We start from the raw sequence: 24,854 nt of genomic DNA on the forward strand, positions 1-24,854 counted from the left end.
TTTGTTTTTATTATTATTATGATTGTTTACTTGAAGACTGCGTAGCTGGAGATGAAAGCATTTAGCTCCTAAGCTAAATATTTATTCAAAGCTATAGGCTAAATTTAATTTGTGAGTCTGAGATATAAGAATTAACTGCAATAATTATTCAAAAACCAAATATTGATTATGTGAGTTCCAGATGTAAGATTTAAGTTAAATATTTATTTAATGGCTTTTTGTTAAATGCTTATCTAAACGGCAAGCATTTATTTTTCAAATTATTTAGCATTCATTTAAACTATAAACATTGTGATAGTACTACATGTGGGGGAAAATGCTTAATTATTTTTAAAATCAGAAACAAAGCAATTTTTAAATTTCTTTAAAAATAAAAATAGGTGGAAACAGTTTACATTTGGCACCACAAATGTGTGTCTGTGTAGTTGAAACAAACATATCAACTGTTATGGATAATAACAATTCTTGAGCAAAGTGATGCCACTCTTTGTTGAGGAGAAATGTACTACACGCTTCAACACCTTTTTATTATATTTCTCAGCAGACGCACTTATCCAGACTTACAGTACATTTTACAGACATTTAGCCTACCTGATTATACAGCTGGAGCAATTGAGGTACAGTGGCAGGGTCTCCTTGGACCCACAGCCCCAAACCCGGCCTGCCCTGTTCAAACGCTAATGCATTACACAGGCAGGGAATCATTAATAGACATACACAATTAATGAGTCAAATAAATTAAACCATGCGAGAGGGCCGAGCAGCCCGGGGCATGAGGCCGCCGCACAGCACTGTGTGAACCGGTCTGTCTGGAGGCAGCGCCGGCGGGGCGTTCTTGCTGCTTAATCACTATATAGTGCCTTTCCCTTCAGACTGGCCTCTGCATATGGAGTGATGATGCAGGTATAGCAGTAGACCCCCACATGAATGAAAACCACACTTCCTCGCCATTCAGGCAAATGTTCATTTAGACCCTTATAGTGCAGAGCATCCCAGCGCCCGCTGGTGTTTATTTTCATTGTGTTTGAACGACAACCATAAGACAATGATTTGATTTGCGCCCATATTTGCAGATTTGTTCCAACGGCTCACATGCAATGATACGTGATGCATTTTTAAGGGGGTGGTGGCTTTGGGATTCACTCCAATCTCCCAAACTTAAGCAGCTCGCCCACACCTACACTCCCCAGAGCGACACTCGACACCGAGTGATATACACAGCAGCACATTGCACGGAAAATGCACGTACACGACATAAATCACAGTATCGCACCACAGGTTGCGGTGTGAGTTTTACACAATCTCGAAACTATTCCCCTTCGCTCGCATGGGTTTACTGTGAAATAGAGTCGCTAAAGTGCAATATTATAACGAGTATTATTACTATAGATGTAAATGCATGGTGATATGGTGTGAGTTAAGGCATATGTTGTATATACAAGTCAAAAGTTGTTCGGCGTGTTTGTGTTTGTAGAGTTTTCTTGCTTCTCAAAGCAGTCGCGCTGGTTCCGCGCATGCGCACTGCGCTGGACAGAGGGCGTGGCTGCGGCTCCGCTCACAGTTAATGGAGAAGATCTGCGCAGGCGGCGGCTCGAAGCGCACCAGCACAGCTGCAGCCCGCAGCGCACAGCCGCGTCCGCAACCAGCCCGCAACTTGCAAGTAAGTATCATTTTAATGTACTTTTTTGCTGTCAGATAGGCTTCGTAAAACACCCCTCCCGTGCTCGTGAAGATGGGAGTTAAAATAAAAAAGCCCCACTACTGTCCTGCTTTCAGCGGCTTGTGCAATATGTGTGCAGCAGAAACGCAACAAGGGAAAAAGCCCGCAGCGCTTTGTGTTGCACTGTGAGCTTCAGACAGGGTGAGCAGGCGAGCGACCCCCAGGTGCCCGGCCCGGCCCGGCCCCACAGACCCTAAAAGCTCCTAATAGCGGCGCTTTTACAGCTCAGCCCCGCACGCTGGCGCTGACAGACGCGTCTGCGCAGTGGAGCTGCAGCAGCGGGATTATTGTGCGCCGTGCAGAGCTGCGTGCGAGCCGGTCCGGCTTCCGCAATAAAACAAGGCATCGTGTTCATAACAGCATTAGGATTCATAAGTTACAGTGATTGTGCGAAGTTCAGTACAGCAGCAGTGGACTCGGCCGAGATCCGGATCCAGTGAAGGATCCTCATGTGGAGGCGCGGAGTGTCTGTTTCTGTTGCGCTGATGGGTTTATTTGCGCAGTTTTGCATTTTTGTGAAGTCGAAAGCGGGACTTCCGTGTTGGGTGGCAGCTCCCCGGGGGAAGGTGTGCCCGGGCGGGGCGGGACACGGATATTTGAGTGGAGGAGATGGGGTGATGAGAGAGAGAGAGAGAGAGAGAGAGAGAGAGAGAGACGGAAATCAACAGAGAGGTTTGTGTCTGAGAGAGAGATCATTAAAGTGCAAGAGCAGGATCCACCCAAAAGCTGTTCAGTTATTTTAAACAATGTCGAGATGTGTCCCAAAAAGCTATTTCACTATTATAATAATAATAATAATTATTATTATTATTATTATCATCATTACTATTAGACCGTCGTGGGTGAATTACATTGCAGTGCTGTTGCTCCTTATCGCTGCAGGGACTTGCGTCTCTTATTTCATGTTTTGTAACAGTTACTGCTCGTTTGGTCTTTACTGAGAAGCATACTGGGTTACAGCTGGTTAATTACAGTTTACAGCAGCTTTAATCGCACAGTGTAGCACACAGAAACAGCCCTGAGTGTGTCTGGGTCGTGGAGCCTGTGTTTAACACGCCGGGTGGGTGAGGGGAGAGGAGTGACAGGCCCGCCTGGGCGGCAGAGGTCACGTTTCAATCAACACAAACTTTCGCTTCAGACAGAGATCTCGTCATTCGTCATCTTTCAGTATCTCCAAGGGTCTCCAGCCCTGGTCCTGGAGAGACACAGTCCTGTACAGCAGGGTCTCCAGCCCTGGTCCTGGAGAGACACAGTCCTGTACAGCAGGGTCTGCAGCCCTGGTCCTGGAGAGACACAGTCCTGTACAGCAGGGTCTCCAGCCCTGGTCCTGGAGAGACACAGTCCTGTACAGCAGGGTCTGCAGCCCTGGTCCTGGAGAGACACAGTCCTGTACAGCAGGGTCTCCAGCCCTGGTCCTGGAGAGACACAGTCCTGTACAGCAGGGTCTCCAGCCCTGGTCCTGGAGAGACACAGTCCTGTACAGCAGGGTCTCCAGCCCTGGTCCTGGAGAGACACAGTCCTGTACAGCAGGGTCTCCAGCCCTGGTCCTGGAGAGACACAGTCCTGTACAGCAGGGTCTGCAGCCCTGGTCCTGGAGAGACACAGTCCTGTACAGCAGGGTCTCCAGCCCTGGTCCTGGAGAGACACAGTCCTGTACAGCAGGGTCTGCAGCCCTGGTCCTGGAGAGACACAGTCCTGTACAGCAGGGTCTGCAGCCCTGGTCCTGGAGAGACACAGTCCTGTACAGCAGGGTCTGCAGCCCTGGTCCTGGAGAGACACAGTCCTGTACAGCAGGGTCTGCAGCCCTGGTCCTGGAGAGACACAGTCCTGTACAGCAGGGTCTGCAGCCCTGGTCCTGGAGAGAGACAGTCCTGTACAGCAGGCTAGAGAGTGACACAGGACTTATTCTTGAGTCCCGTCCCATTCTGATCCGTCAAAAAATGTCCCATACCCTGACATACATTCATTTTTAAATCCCGTCCCATTCTGTCCCATCAGAATTATTTCTGGACCATCCTGTCCTGTAGAGAAAAAAAGTCCAGTCACATCCCGTCCCATCCCATGATAAACAGAATTCATGTTAATTTTTGGAGTACAGTGTAATAAAAGGTTTCTTGTTGATTTACACATAGTAAAAATACAAAAACAACTTGTTTAAATAAAGTAAAGGCAATTGTGCTAACGTTTTTAGGGGTACAAATCATAAGGCGAGATTGTATGAAAGATGCAAAACAACAATAATTAATTCCAGATTAAAGTGCATATTATATTCACACCATTATTAACCTTAACAAAAATGTCCACTATAATTACCATCTTTCCGATGGTGTACTTCTAGCAGGAATAGCGAGTACTCGTTTGGCTACTACTGCAAGTTGTGGATAGCTAGCAGTTTGCTTTCCAAAAGTCAAGAAGAGAAACATCTTGACTGTCAATCTTAGATTTCAAATATTCCTGCACAATTCCTCTGCTGCTTTTCTCTGTATCCTCATCTGCCAGCAAAATCTGTCTGCCCTTCCTTCTTTTTCTGAAGACGCTTTTCGTTTCTTGTTCGCATGGCGTGTACCTGGAAAAAAAGTATTGAAAAAATGTAAAAAAAAAAAAAACAAGCAAACTTCAAACTATACAATTCTAGCAAAGGCAAAGGGGATTCTTATCTCCAACTATAAATGCTTGGCACAAAAAGGGTTTTTACAGAACCAGGGAGTATTATGTCTTTAAATTAAGTTTGTAAAATACTTACATACTGAAGTATACAATTACACATTGATAATCTTCAAATGTACACATTGTTAAGAATTGTAATGTATAATTAACTTCTTCATTCTTAATCTGGTCGTGCTTTGTGGCTTCTACCATCTGCACCAAGCAGCCCAACTCTTCAGTGTATTCCTGGGTGCCATTACCTGAAGGGACACTTTCTTCCAAAGATTGAGACATGTGGCCACTTTCTGAATATGATGAGCTGGATATTTCAGCTGAAACATCTCATTCAAATTCAGTTTATGCTTAAAGAAAATACAACAAATACAATAAGTGACTGCAGTGAACATACAGCATCAGGAATGCCCATAGCAGAAATTATTTCTAAGCACTGGGGAAAAAGACATCAGAAACAACAGTGCACTTTTTAAGGATTTAGTAAATAGATTTAGATTTTGAATAATTCTAAATGGTTTTATAAACTAAATCAATCCTTAACTTCTGTGGGGCTATTAAAAAACAAAACTCTAGTGTGCATCTACCAGAGAGATCATTATTGAGTTCTCCGGTCCAATCGTCAGTCCCTTCTCTAGTGTGACTTTAGTTGGAAACAGCAGCTGAATGGTTGGGCTATTATCTGCCGAGAGGTATTTGGATGCCTCCTCAAACGGTTTCAGAAGGTTGATATTATCTGTTAGCAAGTGCTCATCTATCTTGTATAGCTATCGAAGCTCATTCCTTTCACTGAGCATATCCTGGAGATTTCCAGATTGCAAGGCTTCCTGAATGACTGAAGCATATTAAGTTTACTGTTCCGGGGTGTATCAGTCTCTTGCTTAAGAGATTTGTTAAGGAATTTCTGAAGTTTGCAAATGAGAATATTACATTAATGAAAGCTTGATTATACCACCTTCAGATGTACAAAGCCTAATCAATTTGTAACTACAGTAAATGAGTGATAATAAAATGTAATGCATGATATTTATGCTTCCATGATATCAGCACAGAAATAATGTATACTAAGTACATTTTTATCTGGAAATGGAAAAAATCTTAAAATTAATTTAGAATACAGTGAAAGCTAAAAATAAAATGTACCCAGTTCTCTTGAAGTGTGTCACAAGAACCTTTGCTTCCTTGATCAATGTTTTCACATCATTTAGTACATCTTTGTCATCGAACTTTTCAAACACATTTTTCAATACGAGAAAGTCGTGTCTGGTTTCAGAAGGCAGCAACTACATTTGCACCATTATCTGTAACAAATGTTATCTTTCTTCCAAGCTCCAAACTCCTATGAATTTAAAGGAAATGATATTGCAAATTGTATGGTTTGGAACCCCCTAATAATTAACGAATGAAAGGGAAGATTATGACCTAGTGTTAACATAACACATTTTCTAGTTTTTGTATACAATATGCATTATGATTATACATATTCTTTAGTGCTCTAGATGCAAAATAATTAATGTAATTAGTGCGATATGAAAATTAGTTATGGTTTGTTATTAAGACACAAGCATGATCTAAATTACCTTTTGCAGTTTGTCTTTAACAGTGTTTTTCACAACTTCATAAACCTTGCTGGCATGTTGTGAAATTGTCCTGGAGCATGGCATCACGTCTTCTGTGGACACTTTTCCATACTTCCCCAAGTTCAATGAAATTCTGCACCAGACATAAGAGACCATGTCCATCTGCAACGTTAAATGGTCTCAGATCTTTCGCTCACATTTTTTAAATCAGGTCTGCTACATCAGACTTGACCGTTTTTGGAAGAGCGCATTTCCCCACTTTTGCGAATTATGTAATTTGCATTTGTTGCTGTGATGATTCTAGAAACTGGCACGTGTGTCTTTTAAGTCCACTTGTTCCTGTAGTGGACTTTAATTTTAGCAGAACATTGCACTGTTCAAATACAGTGCTTTTGTCATTTATAGTATTATATGTGACCCTTTCACTTTAAGGATAATAAGCTTCTGAATGGTATCTTTCAGTCCTTCCATTTCTTGACCGTTTTAGTTTTGAATTATACTGCATTATACATAACAATCTCAGTGCAATAACTGCCAAAACTGCCATAACTGCCAAAACTGTCAAATAAAATGAGACGGCTATAGTTGTGGGAGGGCCAAAACATCAGCAATTGGGGTAGAGTGTGTCAATTTAAATATGCATGTCATTGACATGATAAATATAGTGTCTGTCTTGGTAAAAAACAAAAATAATGACACTGCATTTCATTGGTTTAATGTTATATAGTCTTTTATGATTGGTTCACATTCCAAAATGGAAATTGTAACCATTTCTGCCCGCTCCCGTAAATTTAAATCCTGCTCCCACTGTTCCTGAGATTTTAGTTTTTAATATAAATTCCAGGTCTCATTAGTTCCCGTGAGTTTCTTTCCTGTCCCATCCCATGCAGCAAAAATAAACACGCAACTATTCCCATACTACGGGAATCCTGTGGGAGTCGCATCATAATGTCACTCTCTAAAGCAGGAGAGACAGTCCGGTACAGCAGGGTCTCCAGCGCTGGTGACTCATCCCTCTAACAGACATGCCTCGTAGCTTAAGACACACCACACCTTTCGGACTGCACTTGAATCCACATCAAGATGTACGAAAGGTCATTAAATGAAGAGGCCGGGGGAAGGGTGTCTCTTATTGTATAGAAGATGTCAACTCGTGCAGTTTGAGCGAGAGGACTGGGAAGTGAAGCTGAGTACTTCTGGCTGACGTCCCTTATGAAATAAGAGACCCCCTTCACACGACATTCACTTACTATAAATCACACAAGTAAGGATTACACTGTTGTACTGTACTGTACTGTACTGTATATAGAGCCCAGACTGGAGCCAGCGCTGTGGGGACTATAGTATAGTATAGGGGCCAGACTGGAGCCAGCGCTGTGGGGACTATAGTATAGTATAGGGTCCAGACTGGAGCCAGTGCTGTGGGGACTATAGTATAGTATAGTGCTGTGGGGACTATAGTATAGTATAGTATAGGCCCCAGACTGGAGCTCTGAGTTGATGTTTTATGCCTTGACAGTGCAGCTGCAGTAGCCCAGCTTTGATCAATACAGTTGGTGATGTAATTTCAGAGGGGGTGATAGGTTCCCTCTGGGGAGTCTGTTCTCGAAGCTTTGAAGTAAAAATGTCCTGCTGGGATTGGCACAGTAAAAATAACTTTCTCCTCACAATCTATTCTAAAAATTCTACATTTCCTTGATTTGCATGACAGGAAGGAATGCTCAAATTTTAACAAAGATGTTAAAACAACAACAGTGTACAGCTACAACCCTGAGAATGGAGAATGGAACATCGTTTTAATTTTATTTAAATAAAAGTAATTAGGAAATATAGAACTCAATACTCTCTCACTCACTCTCTCTCTCTCTCTCTCTCTTGTGCTCTGGTCTGCAGGCCTGAGGCCTGGGTGCTGCCAGTGAGAAAGGTGTGTGTGTGTGTGTCTAGTTCTTGTCTAGACTTTCACCATTATTAGTATCATTATTATTGGTATTGTCATTGAGAGAGAGCTATGACCTAATCCGTTCCCTAACTCCCGACCCCCTTCTTTAAATGCACGTGTGGGAGAGGGGTACGGGCAGGAGCCGAACATGCTCAATAGGACGCCCTTCGCCTCACCATCTAAGTCGTTCGTTTGTGCTATGTTTGTGCTGGTTTGTGCCGTTTAAACTAGTTTCAGCTATTCTAATATTAAAGATATTACAAAATTAAATTATAATTACATTATTTTTGTTGAAACTCCTTTTGCATATGAATAACAAACACAGTAGGCCACAGTCCTAGTACTAACAGGATCGGATCCGGGCTCACTAGATCCGGATCGTGAAGGCTTTGCGGGAAGCGGATGGAGATGCGGTGGCGCTGATGAGCGTGTGAGCCGGTGTCGAGCAGCGCTGTGGGCCTTAGTCTCCTGTGAAACCAGCGGCCTGACTGCTGTGTGTCGGAGCGGCTCTGCAGCTGCAGTGACAGAGTCAATAATAAAACTTTCACACAACTAACGGGATCCTGGCTCAGTTGGAACAAAAACCAGCAGCTCAGGGGGTACTCCAGGACTGGTGTGAAAACCACTGCTGTAGTGGGATCAACTGCGAAGCGCAGTGATCTTAACCACATCTGTGAAGCTGTGTTTAGTGCTGAGAAGTAGCCGGGGACATTATCGGTGTAGACAAGTCTGGTTAACCAGATAAACATCAGAAATGTGACCTTAAATAATTTTACAAAGATTTGCACTTTCAAAGAAACAGTTGAAGGTTGAGCAAGTGCATTCTGCTTGTGTGTTTTTATGGTGAGGTGCAGTTTGTGTGCGATTAGGTTTTTATTTGTAGCAATGATGTAAGTGTATTTCTCCAGCAGCCACTGCAGCTCCACACGGCAGATGACGGAGCTCCATTAGCAGCGCACCCCCGCGGCTGCACAGTGACTCCCACAGGCTGTGAAGCGGCCCTGTCCGCAGTTATAAGACTTCCTTAGGACTCGCCTTAAAAAAAGCTTTTAAGGATCTCTGTTAGTTGCAAGTTTTAAACAATACTTTTGTTGCTACTGCTTTTGCATGTTTTTACTCTGTTTAGCCTACATGACTTGTCGCTCTGGATATGAGAAGACAGGGTTATAAATAAAACTTATTATTATTATTATTATTATTATTATTGGAGTTGATGAGATACAGAAACCGTGACGTAGCTTGCGATATGCACAGAGTGCGAGAAAGGCTGTGTACTTTGTGCTGGGGCAGAAGCACTGATTAACATGTATTGGGAAATGGAGTGAACAATTAAGATTGTTTAATTAATAAACTGTACAGCAATTTAGCACAATATTGTTGTGTGAAAGTTGTATTATGGACTCTGTCACTGCAGCTGCAGAGCCGCTCCGACACACAGCAGTCAGGCCGCTGGTTTCACAGGAGACTCGGGCCCGCAGCGCTGCTCGACACCGGCTCACACGCTCATCAGCGCCACCGCATCTCCATCTGCTTCCCGCACAGCCTTTTCATGATCCGGATCTAGTGAGCCCGGATCCGATCCTGTTAGTACTAGGACTGTGGCCTACTGTGTTTGTTATTCATATGCAATAGAGTTTCAGCAAATATAAAGAAATTAAATTATAATTACATCTTTAATAGTAGAATACCTGAAACATTTATTTCATTGGTACAAACCGGCACAATCAAATGACATGGAATTTATCGTTTGAGCTGTAAGTGTGGGGGGGGGCACCTTCACGGAGCTCTGCCACTGCACTGCACTGCACACGTCGATAAAGTCAACAGGACAGCCCTGTGCACTGTGTGAGTCACGGCGGGCCATTTCACCACAGAGAGAGAGATATACAGGGAGGGACGGATATGGAGAGAGGCAAGGGAGGGAGTAGTGAAGTGGGGGCGGAGAGTGAGAGATTAGAGGGTGTGGTGGAGAGCGAGACAGTGAATTTTACAACAGGCTTGATGGAAACCACACGTCTATTGAATTTTGGAAACATCAACCAAAAGTTTTTACGTTTGACAGAGGTGGCTTTGTCATACATTGATCAAATGCCAGTGGAAAGGGGTTTTACTGATTACTATTGCTGTGTCAAATAAGTTTGTGGTCATGTGTTCTACAACAAAGTGCTTTTGCAGGAAATTGTCAAAATGTAATTATTTTTACATATTTTGTTTGCTACAATGCGCCTATACCTTTTATCTGAATTTTTGCACAAAGCGTGTTCAATGAGTGGACAGAAACATAGTGAGTGTGAGTGTGTGTCAGAGCTCGGCTCGGCAGTGCAAGAGTTACTCTGCTCTGTGGGTGCAGGGCGGGAAGGCCCTGGCGGGGCAGGAGTTTGCTATGTTCCAGATCGCACTGGGATTCTCTAATGAAGGCTAGCTGTCTGACACAATAATTACAGAAGCTCGTTCCCCGCAAGCTGTGAAAATTGTGGATCTTCCTGTTCTGCAGCTCTCGTCCGCGCTTCCCTGGAGTTTAATTAGGACCGGCTCTGTTGTGTTCGGTCTTGCTCTACTCCAACAGTAAAGGTGTCATGTGTCAATGGCATGATGATTCATGGTTTATTTGCTGCTTTATCTATTCTCAGTCCAGCAAAGGGTCAGTCTGGTTTCCTCGGCCTGATCTCTGACCTTGCACCCCTGTTCCCCTCTCTCTCCAGCCACAGGTGATGCTGTCCTGACTGATCCCAGCCCCCGCCCCCCAACTGCTGTGATTGGACTCTGCCGTCGTGGTGCCCTGCCCTGACTGGCCTTCGTCCGCACCTGTGCCACTTTTGATTTGGTCCTGCTGGTGCCGTGCTGGGATTGGTCTCCCGCTGGGCCTGTGTCAGCCTCTGATTGGTGCTCGCCGTCTCCCTTTCGCTCTCTGCAAACCTTGTCTGCTCTGATTGCTTCACTGTGACCACGGCTGGTGTCTGAGTGGCTCCCTCCTCACCTCGGCCACCATCTCCATTGCGACAAACCCTCTCCTCTCTTGATTGGTTCCCTCCGACTCTGAGAGGTCTCGGATTGACTGGGCCCCTTTCTTCTCGTTTTCCTTTCCTTCGTTTTAACTCGCCTGCTCTCTGATTGGCTGCCTGTTGCCCCGTGTCACGTCTTGATCGGTCCCAGGTGCGCAAAATGGAGCGGGTGTTTGCATCAGGGGTGGCCGCCAGGCTGCAGAACCAGCGCAATAGGGATGACGGACTGGGCCAGAACCACAAAGCCATCAAGTACCTGGGCCAGGACTATGAAGCCTTGCGTAACCAGTGCCTGCAGAATGGAGTCCTCTTCAGTGACGACGCCTTCCCCGCCCTGCCCTCCTCTCTGGGCTTCAAGGAGCTGGGGCCGCGCACCGCCAAGACGCAGGGCGTATACTGGAAGCGGCCCACGGTGAGAGGGAGAGCGAGTAGTGATGCTGGTTCTGTTTTAATTTCCTATTATTGTTATTAATATATATGTATTGGCTTTGGCAACGCATCCCATGTCATGCCAGTAAAGCAAATTTGAATTTGAGAGAGTGAATGCGTTCCCTGCACTGAAGCTGCTGTCTCTGTGTTTGCAGGAGATTTGCTCTAACCCAGAGTTCATAATGCATGGAGCCACGCGCACGGACATCTGCCAGGGAGCACTGGGTAAGAGGCCTGGGCATGCCTGCCAATGCAGCACAACACACAGAGGATACTGTAGTACAGATTTCTATTCTACAGCATAGTACAGTTTGGCATTATCATAGTGTATTATGCCTGATTTGTGATCTTATTGTATTTCTACACTTTTGTTTTGCTCTTATATCCTGTAAGTTGCCCTGGATGAGGGCATCTGCCAAGAAATAAATACATTAATAATATACTGCAGTTCAATATTAATATTCAATATGGTATAATATAGTACAGTAAAATAGTGGCACAGTATACTGCAGTGTGGTGCAGTATAGTACAGTATATTACTCTAGTGCAGTATAGTGTGGTGCAGTGTAGTAAGGTATATTACTGTATAGTGCAGTATAGTACAGTATAACTGTATACTGCAGTGTGATGCAGTATAATACAGTATATCACTATAGTACAGTATATTACTCTAGTGCAGTGTAGTACAGTGTGGTGCAGTATGGTAAATTACACTATACTGCAGTATATCACTGTATAGTACAGTGTAGTGCAGTATAGTACAGTATATCACTGTATAGTACAGTGTAGTGCAGTATAGTACAGTGTATCACTGTATAGTACAGTGTAGTGCAGTAATGTACAGTATATTACTCTATACTGTATAGCTGGTCTGTAACTGAGGCAGTGCAGCTGCCCAGGTCTGCTGTGTCACTGGGGAGAGATAAGAGCCATTGAGTGGTGTATTAAACACACACCCACAGTGAGTGAGAGGTGGTGTAATACAGAAAATGCTGACGGGACACTTAGTACTTCAATGCTGCACTGAGACAGAGAGGGGGAAGCAATATTGGGATCCTGTGGAGCTTTACAACAGCAGTTGAGAGAGGGGTGTTAGTAGCACAGCCCTGTTTCCAGTGAGGTCCAGCCCAGTGCACCACCTGTTGTTGCAATGTGGTACTGCAGCCCAGTGGTCAGAGCCAGTCACAAACAGCCCTCCCTCTCTCTCTCTTTCGGATCAGTTCAGTTCAACACCGCTTTATTGGCAGGGCTGTTTAGTCGGTTTTGCCAATGCAGGGGTGATGGGGAACAATACATACAGTAAACGTGTGGGGCAGTGCAGTGGGAAGTGGGCCTTGTCCTCTGCCCCCCTCCCCCGTACACACTTCAGTGCCTCCTGATCCCCCTGACCCTTTGGCCCTGTTTATCTTCTAGGTGACTGCTGGCTGCTGGCGGCGATTGCGTCTCTCACTCTGAACGACGCGGTGCTGCATCGCGTGGTGCCACCTGGCCAGAGCTTTCACAGCCAGTACGCCGGCATCTTCCACTTCCAGGTAAAACCCCTGACCCTTGACCCCTTCACACTGACACTCGCATTCACACACACACACACACACACACACACACACACTCCCAGACTGAATCCCCAGCTGACTGAATCTCAGCTGTTGCCTCTAACTGTACAGTGACCCCAGCGCCTCGCATGCGACTTGCTATATATACCCTCAGTATTAATACAGACTGACACCCACTCGCACTTTCTATCACTTTCAAAGGACATTTTTACCTCAAAGCTTCGAGAACAGACTCCCCAGAGGGAACCTATCACCCCCTCTGAAATTACATCACCAACTGTATTGATCAAAGCTGGGCTACTGCAGCTGCACTATCAAGCCATAAAACATCAACTCAGAGCTCCAGTCTGGGGCCTATACTATACTATACTATACTATAGTCCCCACAGGGCTGGCTCCTGTCCGGGCCCCTATACTATACTATAGTCCCCACAGCGCTGGCTCCAGTCTGGGCCCCTATACTATACTATAGTCCCCACAGCGCTGGCTACAGTCTGGGCCCCTATACTATACTATAGTCCCCACAGCGCTGGCTCCAGTCTGGCCCCTATACTATACTATAGTCCCCACAGCGCTGACTCCAGTCTGGCCCCTATACTATACTATAGTCCCCACAGCGCTGACTCCAGTCTGGCCCCTATACTATACTATAGTCCCCACAGCGCTGGCTCCAGTCTGGCCCCTATACTATACTATAGTCCCCACAGCGCTGGCTCCAGTCTGGGCCCCTATACTATACTATAGTCCCCACAGCGCTGGCTCCAGTCTGGGCCCTATACTATACTATAGTCCCCACAGTACTGGCTCCAGTCTGGGCCCCTATACTATACTATTGTACCCACAGCGCTGGCTCCAGTCTGGGCCACTATACTATACTTTAGTCCCCACAGTGCATATACAGTGTGGTGTGAGTGTTAGGATTGGAGTTTTGTTGATGTTTTTAATCCCTCTGGTGGCCACATTGTGTCACTGCGGTAATCTCAGAATCTGAGTGCTAGATTGGTTCCCTGCTCTGTTATTTAGGGGCTCCTAATCTTGCTTATCCCACTACTGGCCTGCAGGTACCCATTATTTGAATCTAACAGTCCTGCTACAGACAGACAGACAGACAGACAGTGTTGGCTGATTTGACCCCCCCGGAGTCTCGAGGCCTTCATATCTCTGTGTCAGGGTTTTTTGTGGCGTCTCTGCACCCTCCCCATTGACAGTAGGACCCATGTTTGTAGTCCCCGGGTGGCTCTGCAGTGCTGTGTGTCCCTGTGCTCTTGCCGTAGTTCTGGCAGTTCGGGGAGTGGGTGGATGTGGTGGTGGACGACCGGCTGCCTGTCAAGGATGGGAAGCTCCTCTTCGTACACTCGGCCGAGGGCGGGGAGTTCTGGAGCGCCCTGCTGGAGAAGGCCTACGCCAAGTGAGGGGGGTGGGGGTGTGTGTTCGTATGTCCATGTGTGTGTCTGGGTAGCTGTGTGCGTCCATGTGTCTCTGCGTGCTACCTTAGTGTCTCTCTCTGTGACCGTTTATAGTGTGTATTTCACTTCCTGCCTCTCTGAATACATTCCTGTCCTCCTTAATGTGAAATTAATCCTCTCCTCCATCTCTCTCTCTCTCTCCCCCCCCTCTCAGGGTGAACGGGTGCTACGAGGCCCTGTCAGGGGGGAGCACGTCGGAGGGCTTTGAGGATTTCACAGGGGGGGTGACGGAGATGTACGAGCTGAGGAAGCCGCCCTCGGACCTGTACAACATCATCAGCAAGGCAGTGGAGCGGGGGTCCCTGCTGGGCTGCTCCATAGATGTTAGTACCCTCTGACACACACTCGGACACGATGACAAACTCGGAGATACTCGGACGCATTCTGAAGCTGTCTGTCTGTCTGTCCTTCAGATCAGCAGTAATCTGGACATGGAGGCTGTGACCTTTAAGAAGCTGGTGAAAGGTCACGCCTACTCTTTGACAGGGGTGCACGAGGTGAGTCTCGGCCAATCGCCTTTCGGCTTCTGCTTTGATTGATTGGCAGCTAGGTCTATTCTAAACTAAGCAGAGCTAGTTCATCACTTTGGTCTCTCTGCCTCAATATGTGTGAATCCTCTCTGTCTCAGGTGGCTTATAGGGGTTTGCCCACGAAGCTGGTTCGGATCAGGAACCCCTGGGGAGAGGTGGAATGGACTGGAGCCTGGAGTGACAAGTGAGAAAGAGGGTGGAAGTGTCTCATCGTTGAAGGGAGTGGTTGTTGTCATTGTTATAATCGAGACCGCTGTTGTCACACTATAAGCCCGTTTCAGGAATACACAGGTGTCGGCTGTAAGTGGGAGGGGCTTCGGTTCCTGGTGGGTCATGTGATTGGAGGTGTAATCGCCCCCTGTGTCTGTCTGTGTAGCTCGTCGGAGTGGAACCGTGTAGACGCCGCCGACAGGGACAAGCTGCTGAAGCGCAGCGATGACGGGGAATTCTGGTGGGTCCATCTGTCTGTCTTTGTCTGTCCTTTGTCTCTGTGTTTGTCTCTGTCTCTATATCTCTACCTCTTTTTGTCTGCTCTTTCAACCTCTTCCCTCCCCTCCCCCCCAGGATGTCCTTCAGTGATTTCCTGCAGGAGTTCACAAGGCTGGAGATCTGCAACCTGACCCCTGACACGCTCAAGTGTCCCAACATCAGGAAGTGGAACACGGCGCTGTACACAGGGGAGTGGCGGCGGGGCAGCACGGCCGGGGGCTGCAGGAACTTCCCAGGTGTGTGTGTGTACTCTAATAGCAGTGTCTATACTGTGAGCTGTGTGTGGGTATCTGTACATTAACCTTGGTGTGGGTTTGTCACTTCCCCAGCAACATTTTGGATTAACCCCCAGTTCAAGGTGGCCCTGAAGCACTCCGACTCTGATGAAGACCCAGGTTGCAGCTTCCTGGTGGCTCTCATGCAGAAGGATCGCCGCAAGCAACGCAAGGAGGGGAAGGACATGGAGACGATTGGATTCGCGATCTATGATGTGAGGGGCGGGGCTAACCATGAATGGGAGGGGTTTATACATGTGGGAGAGGTGTGGCTTGGGGAGGAGGCTGGGCTAGACTGAGGGAGGAGCTAAAGAGATTTCCCTTATTTGGTATGATTGGGGGGAGTCTGAGAATGGCGCTGTGTTGCCTTATATGGCATAAGGGGGTGGTGTTTGAATAAATGGACGTGGATAATGGGGAAGATTCGGCCCTGGGGAGGCGTGTCCAACTGACGTTTTGAGGGATGTAGGGTGTGGGAGATGCATCTGATATCATTCTGATTGGCTATCGACAATGGTTAATGAATGGATAATGGTTAATGTAGAATTCCGACTTCTCATTTCTTTCCCTCTGTTTTCTCTCTCTCTCACAGGTTCCTAATGAGGTGTGTGCTGTACCCCCTGATATTCAGTGTGTTCAGGCCAGAGCACTCTGGGACCGACTCCAGACTCAGTGTGTGTGACTGTTGTGCTGCTCTGTTTGTAGTGTGATGGTACTGTGAGAGTGAGAGGTTGAGTGGGGTGGACAGTGACTGTACTGACTAGGCACTTACCTCCTCCTTCAGTAAACTAGCAACTTTTTCTCTCACTCCCTCTTGCTTCCATCTTCTCATCTCCCCTCAGTTTCTGGGCCAGTCGGGTGTGCACCTGAAGCGAGAGTTCTTCCTGACCCACGGCTCGAAGGCACGCTCCGAACAGTTCATCAACCTGCGCGAGGTCAGTTCCCGCTTCAGCCTCCCGCCCGGCGAGTACATCATCGTGCCATCCACCTTCGAGCCCAACTGCGATGGGGACTTCGTCCTGAGGGTGTTCTCGGAGAAGCCCGCCGACCACGAGTAAGAGGGGGAGGGAGAGGGACAGAGACCATTAAGTCAACTCCTTGAGAGAGGGAGGGGAGGAGAAGGGAGGGGGTGAGTCAGGAGGGTGGGGAGCAAGGGAAAGGAGGGGGACAGGAGAGGGAGGGAGATTGTGGGTGTGAGGAGGACTATAGGAGGAGAAGGTCACACTGAGAGAGGGAGAGATGGTAACTGTGATTGTCTCCACAGGGAGCTGGATGACGAGATTTCAGCTGACCTGCCAGAGGAGGTGAGACTTGACTGGCTGCCTGACACACTTGAAATCAGGAATGGACTTCCTGTATGGAGCAATCTCAGTCTGTCTGTCTGTGTCTGTATAGGAGACTTTGGATGAGAGTCAGATTGATGCCGGCTTCAAGAATCTGTTCAGACAACTTGCAGGACCGGTAAGAACCTGTGGAGGCAGGGGGAGAGGGGGAGGGATCAAGAGTAGCTGGAAAGGAGTGAAATATTTGCCTCTGACTGCTGTCTGTCTCTGTCAGGACTTGGAGATTAGCATTACAGAGCTGCAGACCATCCTCAATCGGATCATCGGAAAACGTGAGTCTGAAGAGGAGGAAGGGAGAGTGGGAGGAAGGACGGGGGGGGGCTTGTCTTGATCTGAGAGGAGTGTGAATTCTCATTTGGCTCTGAATCTCAAATTCTCTCTCTCCCCTAGATAAGGACCTGAAGACCGATGGGTTTGGGAAGGAGTCCTGTCGCAGCATGATCAACCTCATGGATGTATCCCTCACTATCTGTGTGTCTGTCTGTATCTGATTCTATCTCTGTCTCTTCACCCGTTAGTGTCTCTCTCTCTCTCTCTCTCTCACACACGCATACACACTCTCTCTCTCTCTGTGCCCCTCTCCCTCTCTCCCCTCTATCTTGCTCGGTCTGTCAGTCTGTCCCTCCTTGACCATCTGTCCCCAGAAAGATGGCAACGGGAAGCTGGGCCTGACGGAGTTCCACGTCCTGTGGGAGAAGATCAAGACCTACCTGGTGAGAGAGGGCTGAGGGGGCGGAGAGCAGGGTCTGTGCTGCGGTGTGGGGGGAAGAAGGGGCCAGTCTGCTAGTAGCCTCCCTGACCTTTTTTCTTTCTCTCCATCTCTTCCTCACTGTCTCAGACTGTCTTTAGGAAGTTTGATCTAGACAAGTCCGGCACCATGAGCTCCTACGAGATGCGCATGGCCCTAGAGTCTGCAGGTAACGTCCCTCCCTCTGTCCTGCTCTCTTCCCATATTCTCCCTCCTCTCTGCAACCCTTTTCCTCTCTTTTTGTAGGATTCAAACTAACAAGTCTCCCCCCCTCCCCTCCACCTCTGGCCCGCCTGCTCCCTCTCTCCCCCCATCCCCCTCTCAGGGTTCAAGCTGACCAACAGCCTCTTCCAGCTGATCATCCTGCGCTACAGTGACCCAGACATGGCCGTGGATTTCGACAACTTCGTCACCTGTCTGATCCGACTGGAGACCATGTACAGTGAGTCCTGGTGGGGGGAAGTAGAGGGATGTATACTTATTGTCATTTTGTTTTTTACTACTGCACTTTTGTAATTTTCACTGATTTTGTACTACTGCAGAAACAGTTCAGTTGGAGGGGAGGGGGGGTGTGGGGAGAGAAAGAGGGAAGAAGAGGGGCCACGAGAGGAGAGAGGAGGTCAGTTGTCAGTGGGTCTAACTGAATGGTCTGTCTGTGCGTGTGTCCTTCCACAGAGACGTTTAAACATCTGGACACAGATGCTGATGGGATTGTCTCCTTCAACTTCTTCCAGGTACACAATATGTATTCTGATGATGAGGATTATATTCCCAGCTGTTGGCTGGCTAGCTCTCTGTACTCCCGTGCCCTTTATTGCAGTGCTGCTCAACCCTGGTGCTGGAGGGCCCCTACCCTGCTGTATTACAGTGGAGCTCTTGATTACTTAATTAAACCCTTAATTGAAGTAATTAGTTACATTTGACTTTACATTTTGTAACTGATACAAAGTTGATTCTTTATTAACACAACTTAGAACCCCTACTGTTTAAAATTATTTAAGGGCTCTGAATTAGGAAATTCATTAAATAAAGGTCCAATTGAGTTTGGTTGGAACAAAAACCAGCAGGGGAGGGGGTCCTACAGGGTTGAGAACCACTTTATTCGGTTGGGGTGAGATGCTCTATTACAAGAGATGCATAAATAACTACCATTTTCTCTCCCTGCAGTGGATCTCTCTCACCATGTTTGCTTAGATGGACAGACAGATGGATGGGACTGCATGACCCCTGACCATGTGACTTTGTCACCTTTGACCTTCTGTTTTAAAAAAAAAAAAAAAAAAAAAGTGCCTCTTGTGTTCTTGGTGACGGATGGGTGCCTAATAAATCTCTTACACCCCGCCCCCCCCCACACACACACACACACATATATACCCCCATTCCCCCATCCCACACCTTTCATGGGCGTTTTCCTCTTTAGATTTCTGGGGATGTAAACTGAGAAATGTGCGCAGGCCTAATGATGCAGCAGCCCAGTCGGCAGCGCGGTGGGGACAGCTAGAGGGAGCGCTGGAGAGTGGTCACCTGACACGGGCCACGCCAGGATCTTCAGCTCCTAATCCGGTCTGCAAAGCGGCTTTGAATGCTGTACCATGGGAGTCTCCTTTTGCCTCTGAATCATTGTGCCAAACGCAGCCCGGCACGGTGCCTGTCCACAGTGCTCTGTACGTGCTCTCGCCTTGTGTATCCTTATGCATGAGATCTTCAGGTTATGATCGTATGGCTACTGACCTGTTTTTTTAAAAATGGAGCGTTCAACTCCATTCTGATTGACAGCTGGCACTGGCTGCTGATTGGCCGGGGAAGACGACGGGTCAGTAGGACAGCCTGCCTCACTGTGTTGACCAGTGCCACACTGTGCCCATGGAAATGCAATGCCAAATACAAACTGCTTTTCTGCCAAACTCTGAACACAGCAATACTGCAGGGTTTTATTGCACTTCTTGGTTTAGTTCTTGTTATTGTTTCTTTCTTTACCTTTTTTATGATCATGATTTGTACCCGAGGAGTGGGAAAAATGCATAAACTGATTTTAAACAGAACCGATGTGAGTGGGTTTATTGTGTGTTGTGTTACTCAGGATCATTTGTTTATTTAAGCTCTGCACTACATCAGGTCTCCTGACTGTTACTCATGTTACTCCTGTCTGTCAGGGCAATGTTTTTTCAGTTGGCCAGTGCCTTTTGCACAGGGAGAAGATTAAAATGCTTTTTTTATGCTTTTCATTTCCCACAACGAAACAGTGGGTACACTCCCAGAAAGAAAATGGTGCGGGTGAGGCAGAATCAAACGACACCAAACCGAGACGAAGAAATAAGTGTTCTCCCTAAATATTTGACAACCCAAAAACGAAATGACATTTAAAAAATTCCGAAGCAAAACTCTATTGAATACTGAAAACCTCATTCACCTCGTCAGGTAACAAATAATAAAATAATATAACCACTTTCAACTTGACTGACACTCTCACAAATGCCACTTTGTTTTGGATAGTTTTATTTGATTTTTTAATAACCACCAAATCTGAACGCAGCATTATGCACTAGGATGCATATGAGCCGGCGGAATATTTTTTTCTTGTATTGATCAAATCTTTTTCATCATCTAATATTTCAGGATTTCCTTAAATATTGTTTTTGATGCTGAACAATCATAGTATTTTTTTAATTTCTTATTTTTTAAGTAAAAATACTTTGCATTACTACCCCAAGTTGCCATAGGTGGGGGTCAAAAATGGCCCTTATGTATTCACTAAGAAAATCAATGCATTGCACTGGTGAAGCCAAAATTTATTTTGCTAATTTATTTATTTATTTATTAAATATCTTGTTTTTAATATTCAGTTATCACTGTTTGCATATGCATATGGTAATTTTTTTGAAGTCAGGAACACTAGATGACATATCAGGAGTAAACAATTTCATAACACTGGAAGCCAGTTTGCTCATCATCTGATAAAAAGTTTACCTCAGAAAAGATTTGATAGATAATATTACATAACTTGAACATCCATACATTTTCAAAAGTGAGAGAGAAATGTACATATAATAATACTTCTAGCTAGGTTGCCTGATCTTAATCTTGATCTTGATCTTAGCCAGCTAGGTATCCAAGGCTGATGATGGAGTGTGTGCCAGCTCTACTGGATGAGCCTACAGATATAGGCTATATTCATGCTCATGCATACCTTATGCACCACTATTACGCTTGTTCATCAGAAGTTGCTCGGTCGCACGCTTTGTCCGCCATGTTGCTCTCTCTGATTCAACCATGCCTTCTACTGCATGCCACTTATACCCACTGTGCCACAAACTGTCCTGCATGACACGAGTGCAGAGTCCTACCAAGGGTGTTAAAGGCGAGTTGCCCCAGTGAAAAACACTGGTGCTGTGGGCCAATGAAAAAAAACGTACGCGCTGGATCAGACACATTACACATTTCCTGTGCACTGGAATACAGCACACACAAAAACTGCACATATGTTTATGCCATACCTTCAACACACACCCAGAGAATGAAGTTCGTGGGGTGCACGGTTAATCCGCAGTGTTGGATTTAACGTGTCCACGTGCAAATATGAAGACTCTATGCTCCGGAACTCTCTTAGATGTAATGTGTTGAAATTGTACACAAAAATGTCTTAACAGTCCTATGACACATTGTGTGTTGTTTTCTACACATATGTGCAGGGTACTGTCTTTCTTCTAACACAACTGAAGTGTTATTTATTTTTAACCACAATCCTCTGCGAAATGTGTCTCAACCAACCGCCTCCACAGGCCCTTCACTGAGGACAGGCCGAGTCTGAACTATCTGCACAACCTGCTCTGTGGCCACGACATTGTGAGAGGTGAGCAACATTAATTTATTTTAATCCTCAATTTGTGTTAATTTGCAACAAAAGTATTTTTCACTTAGTTATTAATGGACACCAAACGAGCAGGATGGGTCGAATGGCCTCCTCTCGATTGTAAACTTTCTAATGTCCTTAATTAAATACCTGGGACCATGTGAAACAAAATTGTTTGTTTTTTCTTTGCCATGGCCCAGGGCTCTTCCATACAGATATAACGTGTAGATGATGAAAATGTTTTGAAGGGTTCTAGTGTTACGTGGGCGATTCGACATTTTCTAGAAGGACAGCTTACTATAGTAACACTTCTATACCCACTATTAAAAAACATTAAAGTACAATATGGCGGTAATGTAATATTGTGTCGATTGTGAAGCCAGTCCTCAGTGACGCAGGAGACCCTGGTTCGAGTCCGCGGCCCGCCGCCGCCGGTCACCCCCACTGCGTTACAATGTGTGTTTTTTTTTAATTATTATTTATTCATTCATGTCATTTAATAAAATAAAATATCCAGGTTTACACGTGTAACAGATGTTAACAATTTAAAAAGTGGATTATTCCACAGATGTAAATAATGTAAATAATAGGGTAAATAAGTAAAATTAATTCAAATGATTGCATTTTATATACTGTACTATGTCTTACATAAATTGTTTGTGATTTTCATTTTGTTGTGTACTGAATAAATTACTTAATAAGACAAAGGCATCTGCTACATGTTTGCAATAATAATAATGTATATTAAGGTTTCTCTGTTTACATTAAACATCTACTATAGTTTCCTTTGTAAAATTCAGATTTTGTTTTATCTTGAATAGGCCAATGTGTTGAGTAAAACTAACATATTCCAGTGTTCATGAAATAACACATTATTTGTGCTAATATTCCTACACAAAAACAACACATATTCTGAGTAAAACTAACCCATAACTGTATTAATTAAATAACACATTATTTGTACTAATATCCCTACACACAACCTGTGTTAACTTTAACACAAAATGTGTTGCCCTTATTCACACTCAGTAATGTGTTAAAAAACAATACATCATGTTTTGTTTTTAACACATTTGTTCTAAGAGTGAACTCTAAAGCCCCAGTGCCCTGAAACCTTGCATATCTTACATAGACACTGCTATCTATTAAATCTGCAAGAGCCAAGTGACTGAACATGTATGCAAAATACACGTATTGATAAACGCATGAAATTGTACCACACAAAAAGCCATATTCAAAAACAATGCATCCTAGGGTTAAACCCGAAAATTAACTATAGAAGAACTGCTAGGGAATTCTTTCACAAGCTTCATTTTCACAGAGAGAATATACCGGCCCTCTCACAGCCTCGCCGGTTGGAGTCGTGCGCGCTGTGCAGCTGTGTATCGGCCTGCGAGCCACTTCACCGTCCAGATGCGGGAGGATGAAACCCACAGGAGATGCACTGCAGATACCTATTGGGTTTCAGAGACAAGGTATGCAGCGTTTTGCATATCTCAGATGAATCTCGGATAGCAAATGGAGTTGCCTGTTTTACGATAAGATAAGACCGGCTGGTGTTTAGGTTAAGATACTGCGCTATACCTGGCATATAACACGAGGCTGAAGTTGGCTTCTTATTCGCCCACACATTTATTTATACAAGTTGAATATTTAGTAATGAAATTAACGGGTTAAATTACCGTGGGCCACGGATTTCTCTGAGGATTCTTGACGAGGGGCATGTTCTCTACCAGGTGCCAGTGTGTTTAGCCTGGACCAATGTGGCTACCATTGGCAAACAGCAAAGAAACATACCACATATGCCAACCTATTTATACAAGTTGAATATTTAGCAATGGAATTAATGGGTTAATTAGCGTTGGGGCAATGCGGGGGGGTATGGGGGGTATGGGGGGTATGGGGGGGGTCGTGGAAGCTGCTGAAGTGTGGTCCAGGGGGCAGGTGCTCGGGATAAAGGGCACTTTGGGATTCTTGGGGAAAAGGCATGTGCTCTGCGGCTGGGCCTTACCTGTGCACGTGCTTGGTTGACAGACTGAATGGCAATGACCCAGGGAGGAGTCTGACCTGGCCTTTTCTAGAAGGGACCTCATTTCTTTACAAGTTCATACGAACATTGAAACTGTTTCAGGTGTGTTGCTTTCACTCGAAGGGGAGTGTGACAGGCCGCTGTGTGTCACGGCACGGCTGCTGCTGGCGCTCGCTGATGAGGTGCTCATGTGCCGCAGCTGTGTTGCCGCTCCCTCACAAACAGGCTGCAGACTCTAATTAGCGCTAATTAGAGAGCGCTAACTAATTACCTTCCTTGAAGGATAACACAATGACAACAAGGTGATCTGGTTGCTCGGGCAATTTATTGTTCAGCTTTGGTTCCAACAACTCTTTACAGCGTCCTCTTCTCCAACAACCCGCCCCGCTCCCCGTAGTCGCTATTTATAACCCCTCCCACGTGATTCCCTCCCTCCAATCCTTGTGTCTCCATGGCCTGACCCCTGACCCCACTAAAACACGCCAAGATCCCTGGGTTCTGGAACAGGGATCCCCGGGAATCCACAGGACCTCCCACCCTGCAGACACACTTCAACAGCCAATTATGTACAGTCCCGCCAGGGCAACAATACAGCAGTCCATACAAGTCCAGGATCGCTACAATATATAAAGATGTGAGCTAGCGAAATGTATCAGTACATTTAAGGCTATAGATCGATATGACATTCAAACAATATAGAGACAATACTGTGTCCTGCAGTGCTGTAGCTGTGTCGGTGCCCATGTTTATTCTGTGTTTACTCTGTGTTTATTCTGTTTACTCTGTGTTTACTCTGTGTTTATTCCGCGTCTCTCAGACACGCGTCTCTGGCTTGAGTTGCGTCACACGCTGACGCTTTTCACCGGCCCAGGGCCCGGCGCGTTCACATTCACATTTAGGCCGCATTAGGCCGGGTCGAAAGATTTAGGCCGGGTCGAAAAGCGGGCTCAAGTGTGAGCGGGGTCTATTTAATCTCAGAGCTAACCACAGAGAGAGAACTAACAATCTCACATTTGACTGCCTGGACCAACACATTTTGTGGACATTTGTGTGTGCTGGTTTTGTCTTGTTTCCCATTTTTGTGTTTTTATTTTGGACCAGTGTGAACCCCAATAAAGCCCAGCTTCTACAGGGAGCCATTGAGAAGCAGAGCCATGGAGCCACGGAGCCCCAGTTACGACAGGTGGTTGCGTTTTCTGATCAAGCATTTTGAAATGGGAATTGAAACTCCAAAAGCCAGCGC

The 24,854-nt window shown here is 45.9% G+C and overlaps 1 protein-coding gene across 1 annotated transcript; it reads left to right on the plus strand.

Moving 5' to 3' along the window:
• The first annotated feature begins 11,008 nt into the window (after positions 1-11,008).
• Positions 11,009-19,774, plus strand: LOC136764621 (calpain-1 catalytic subunit). The gene is made up of 21 exons (XM_066718829.1): positions 11,009-11,311; positions 11,484-11,553; positions 12,742-12,860; positions 14,156-14,289; positions 14,502-14,670; positions 14,761-14,844; positions 14,976-15,061; positions 15,254-15,328; positions 15,442-15,602; positions 15,696-15,856; positions 16,234-16,245; positions 16,484-16,695; positions 16,906-16,945; positions 17,037-17,102; positions 17,199-17,256; positions 17,375-17,439; positions 17,629-17,697; positions 17,823-17,901; positions 18,058-18,174; positions 18,408-18,466; positions 18,900-19,774. Exons 1-21 carry the CDS (start codon positions 11,060-11,062, stop codon positions 18,924-18,926), a joined length of 2,115 nt encoding a protein of 704 aa, XP_066574926.1. The 5' UTR covers positions 11,009-11,059; the 3' UTR covers positions 18,927-19,774.
• Positions 19,775-24,854: the final 5,080 nt, after the last annotated feature.

The sequence above is a fragment of the Amia ocellicauda genome, chromosome 12 (genome assembly GCF_036373705.1).
Source record: "Amia ocellicauda isolate fAmiCal2 chromosome 12, fAmiCal2.hap1, whole genome shotgun sequence".
NCBI classification, from domain to species: Eukaryota; Metazoa; Chordata; class Actinopteri; order Amiiformes; family Amiidae; genus Amia; species Amia ocellicauda.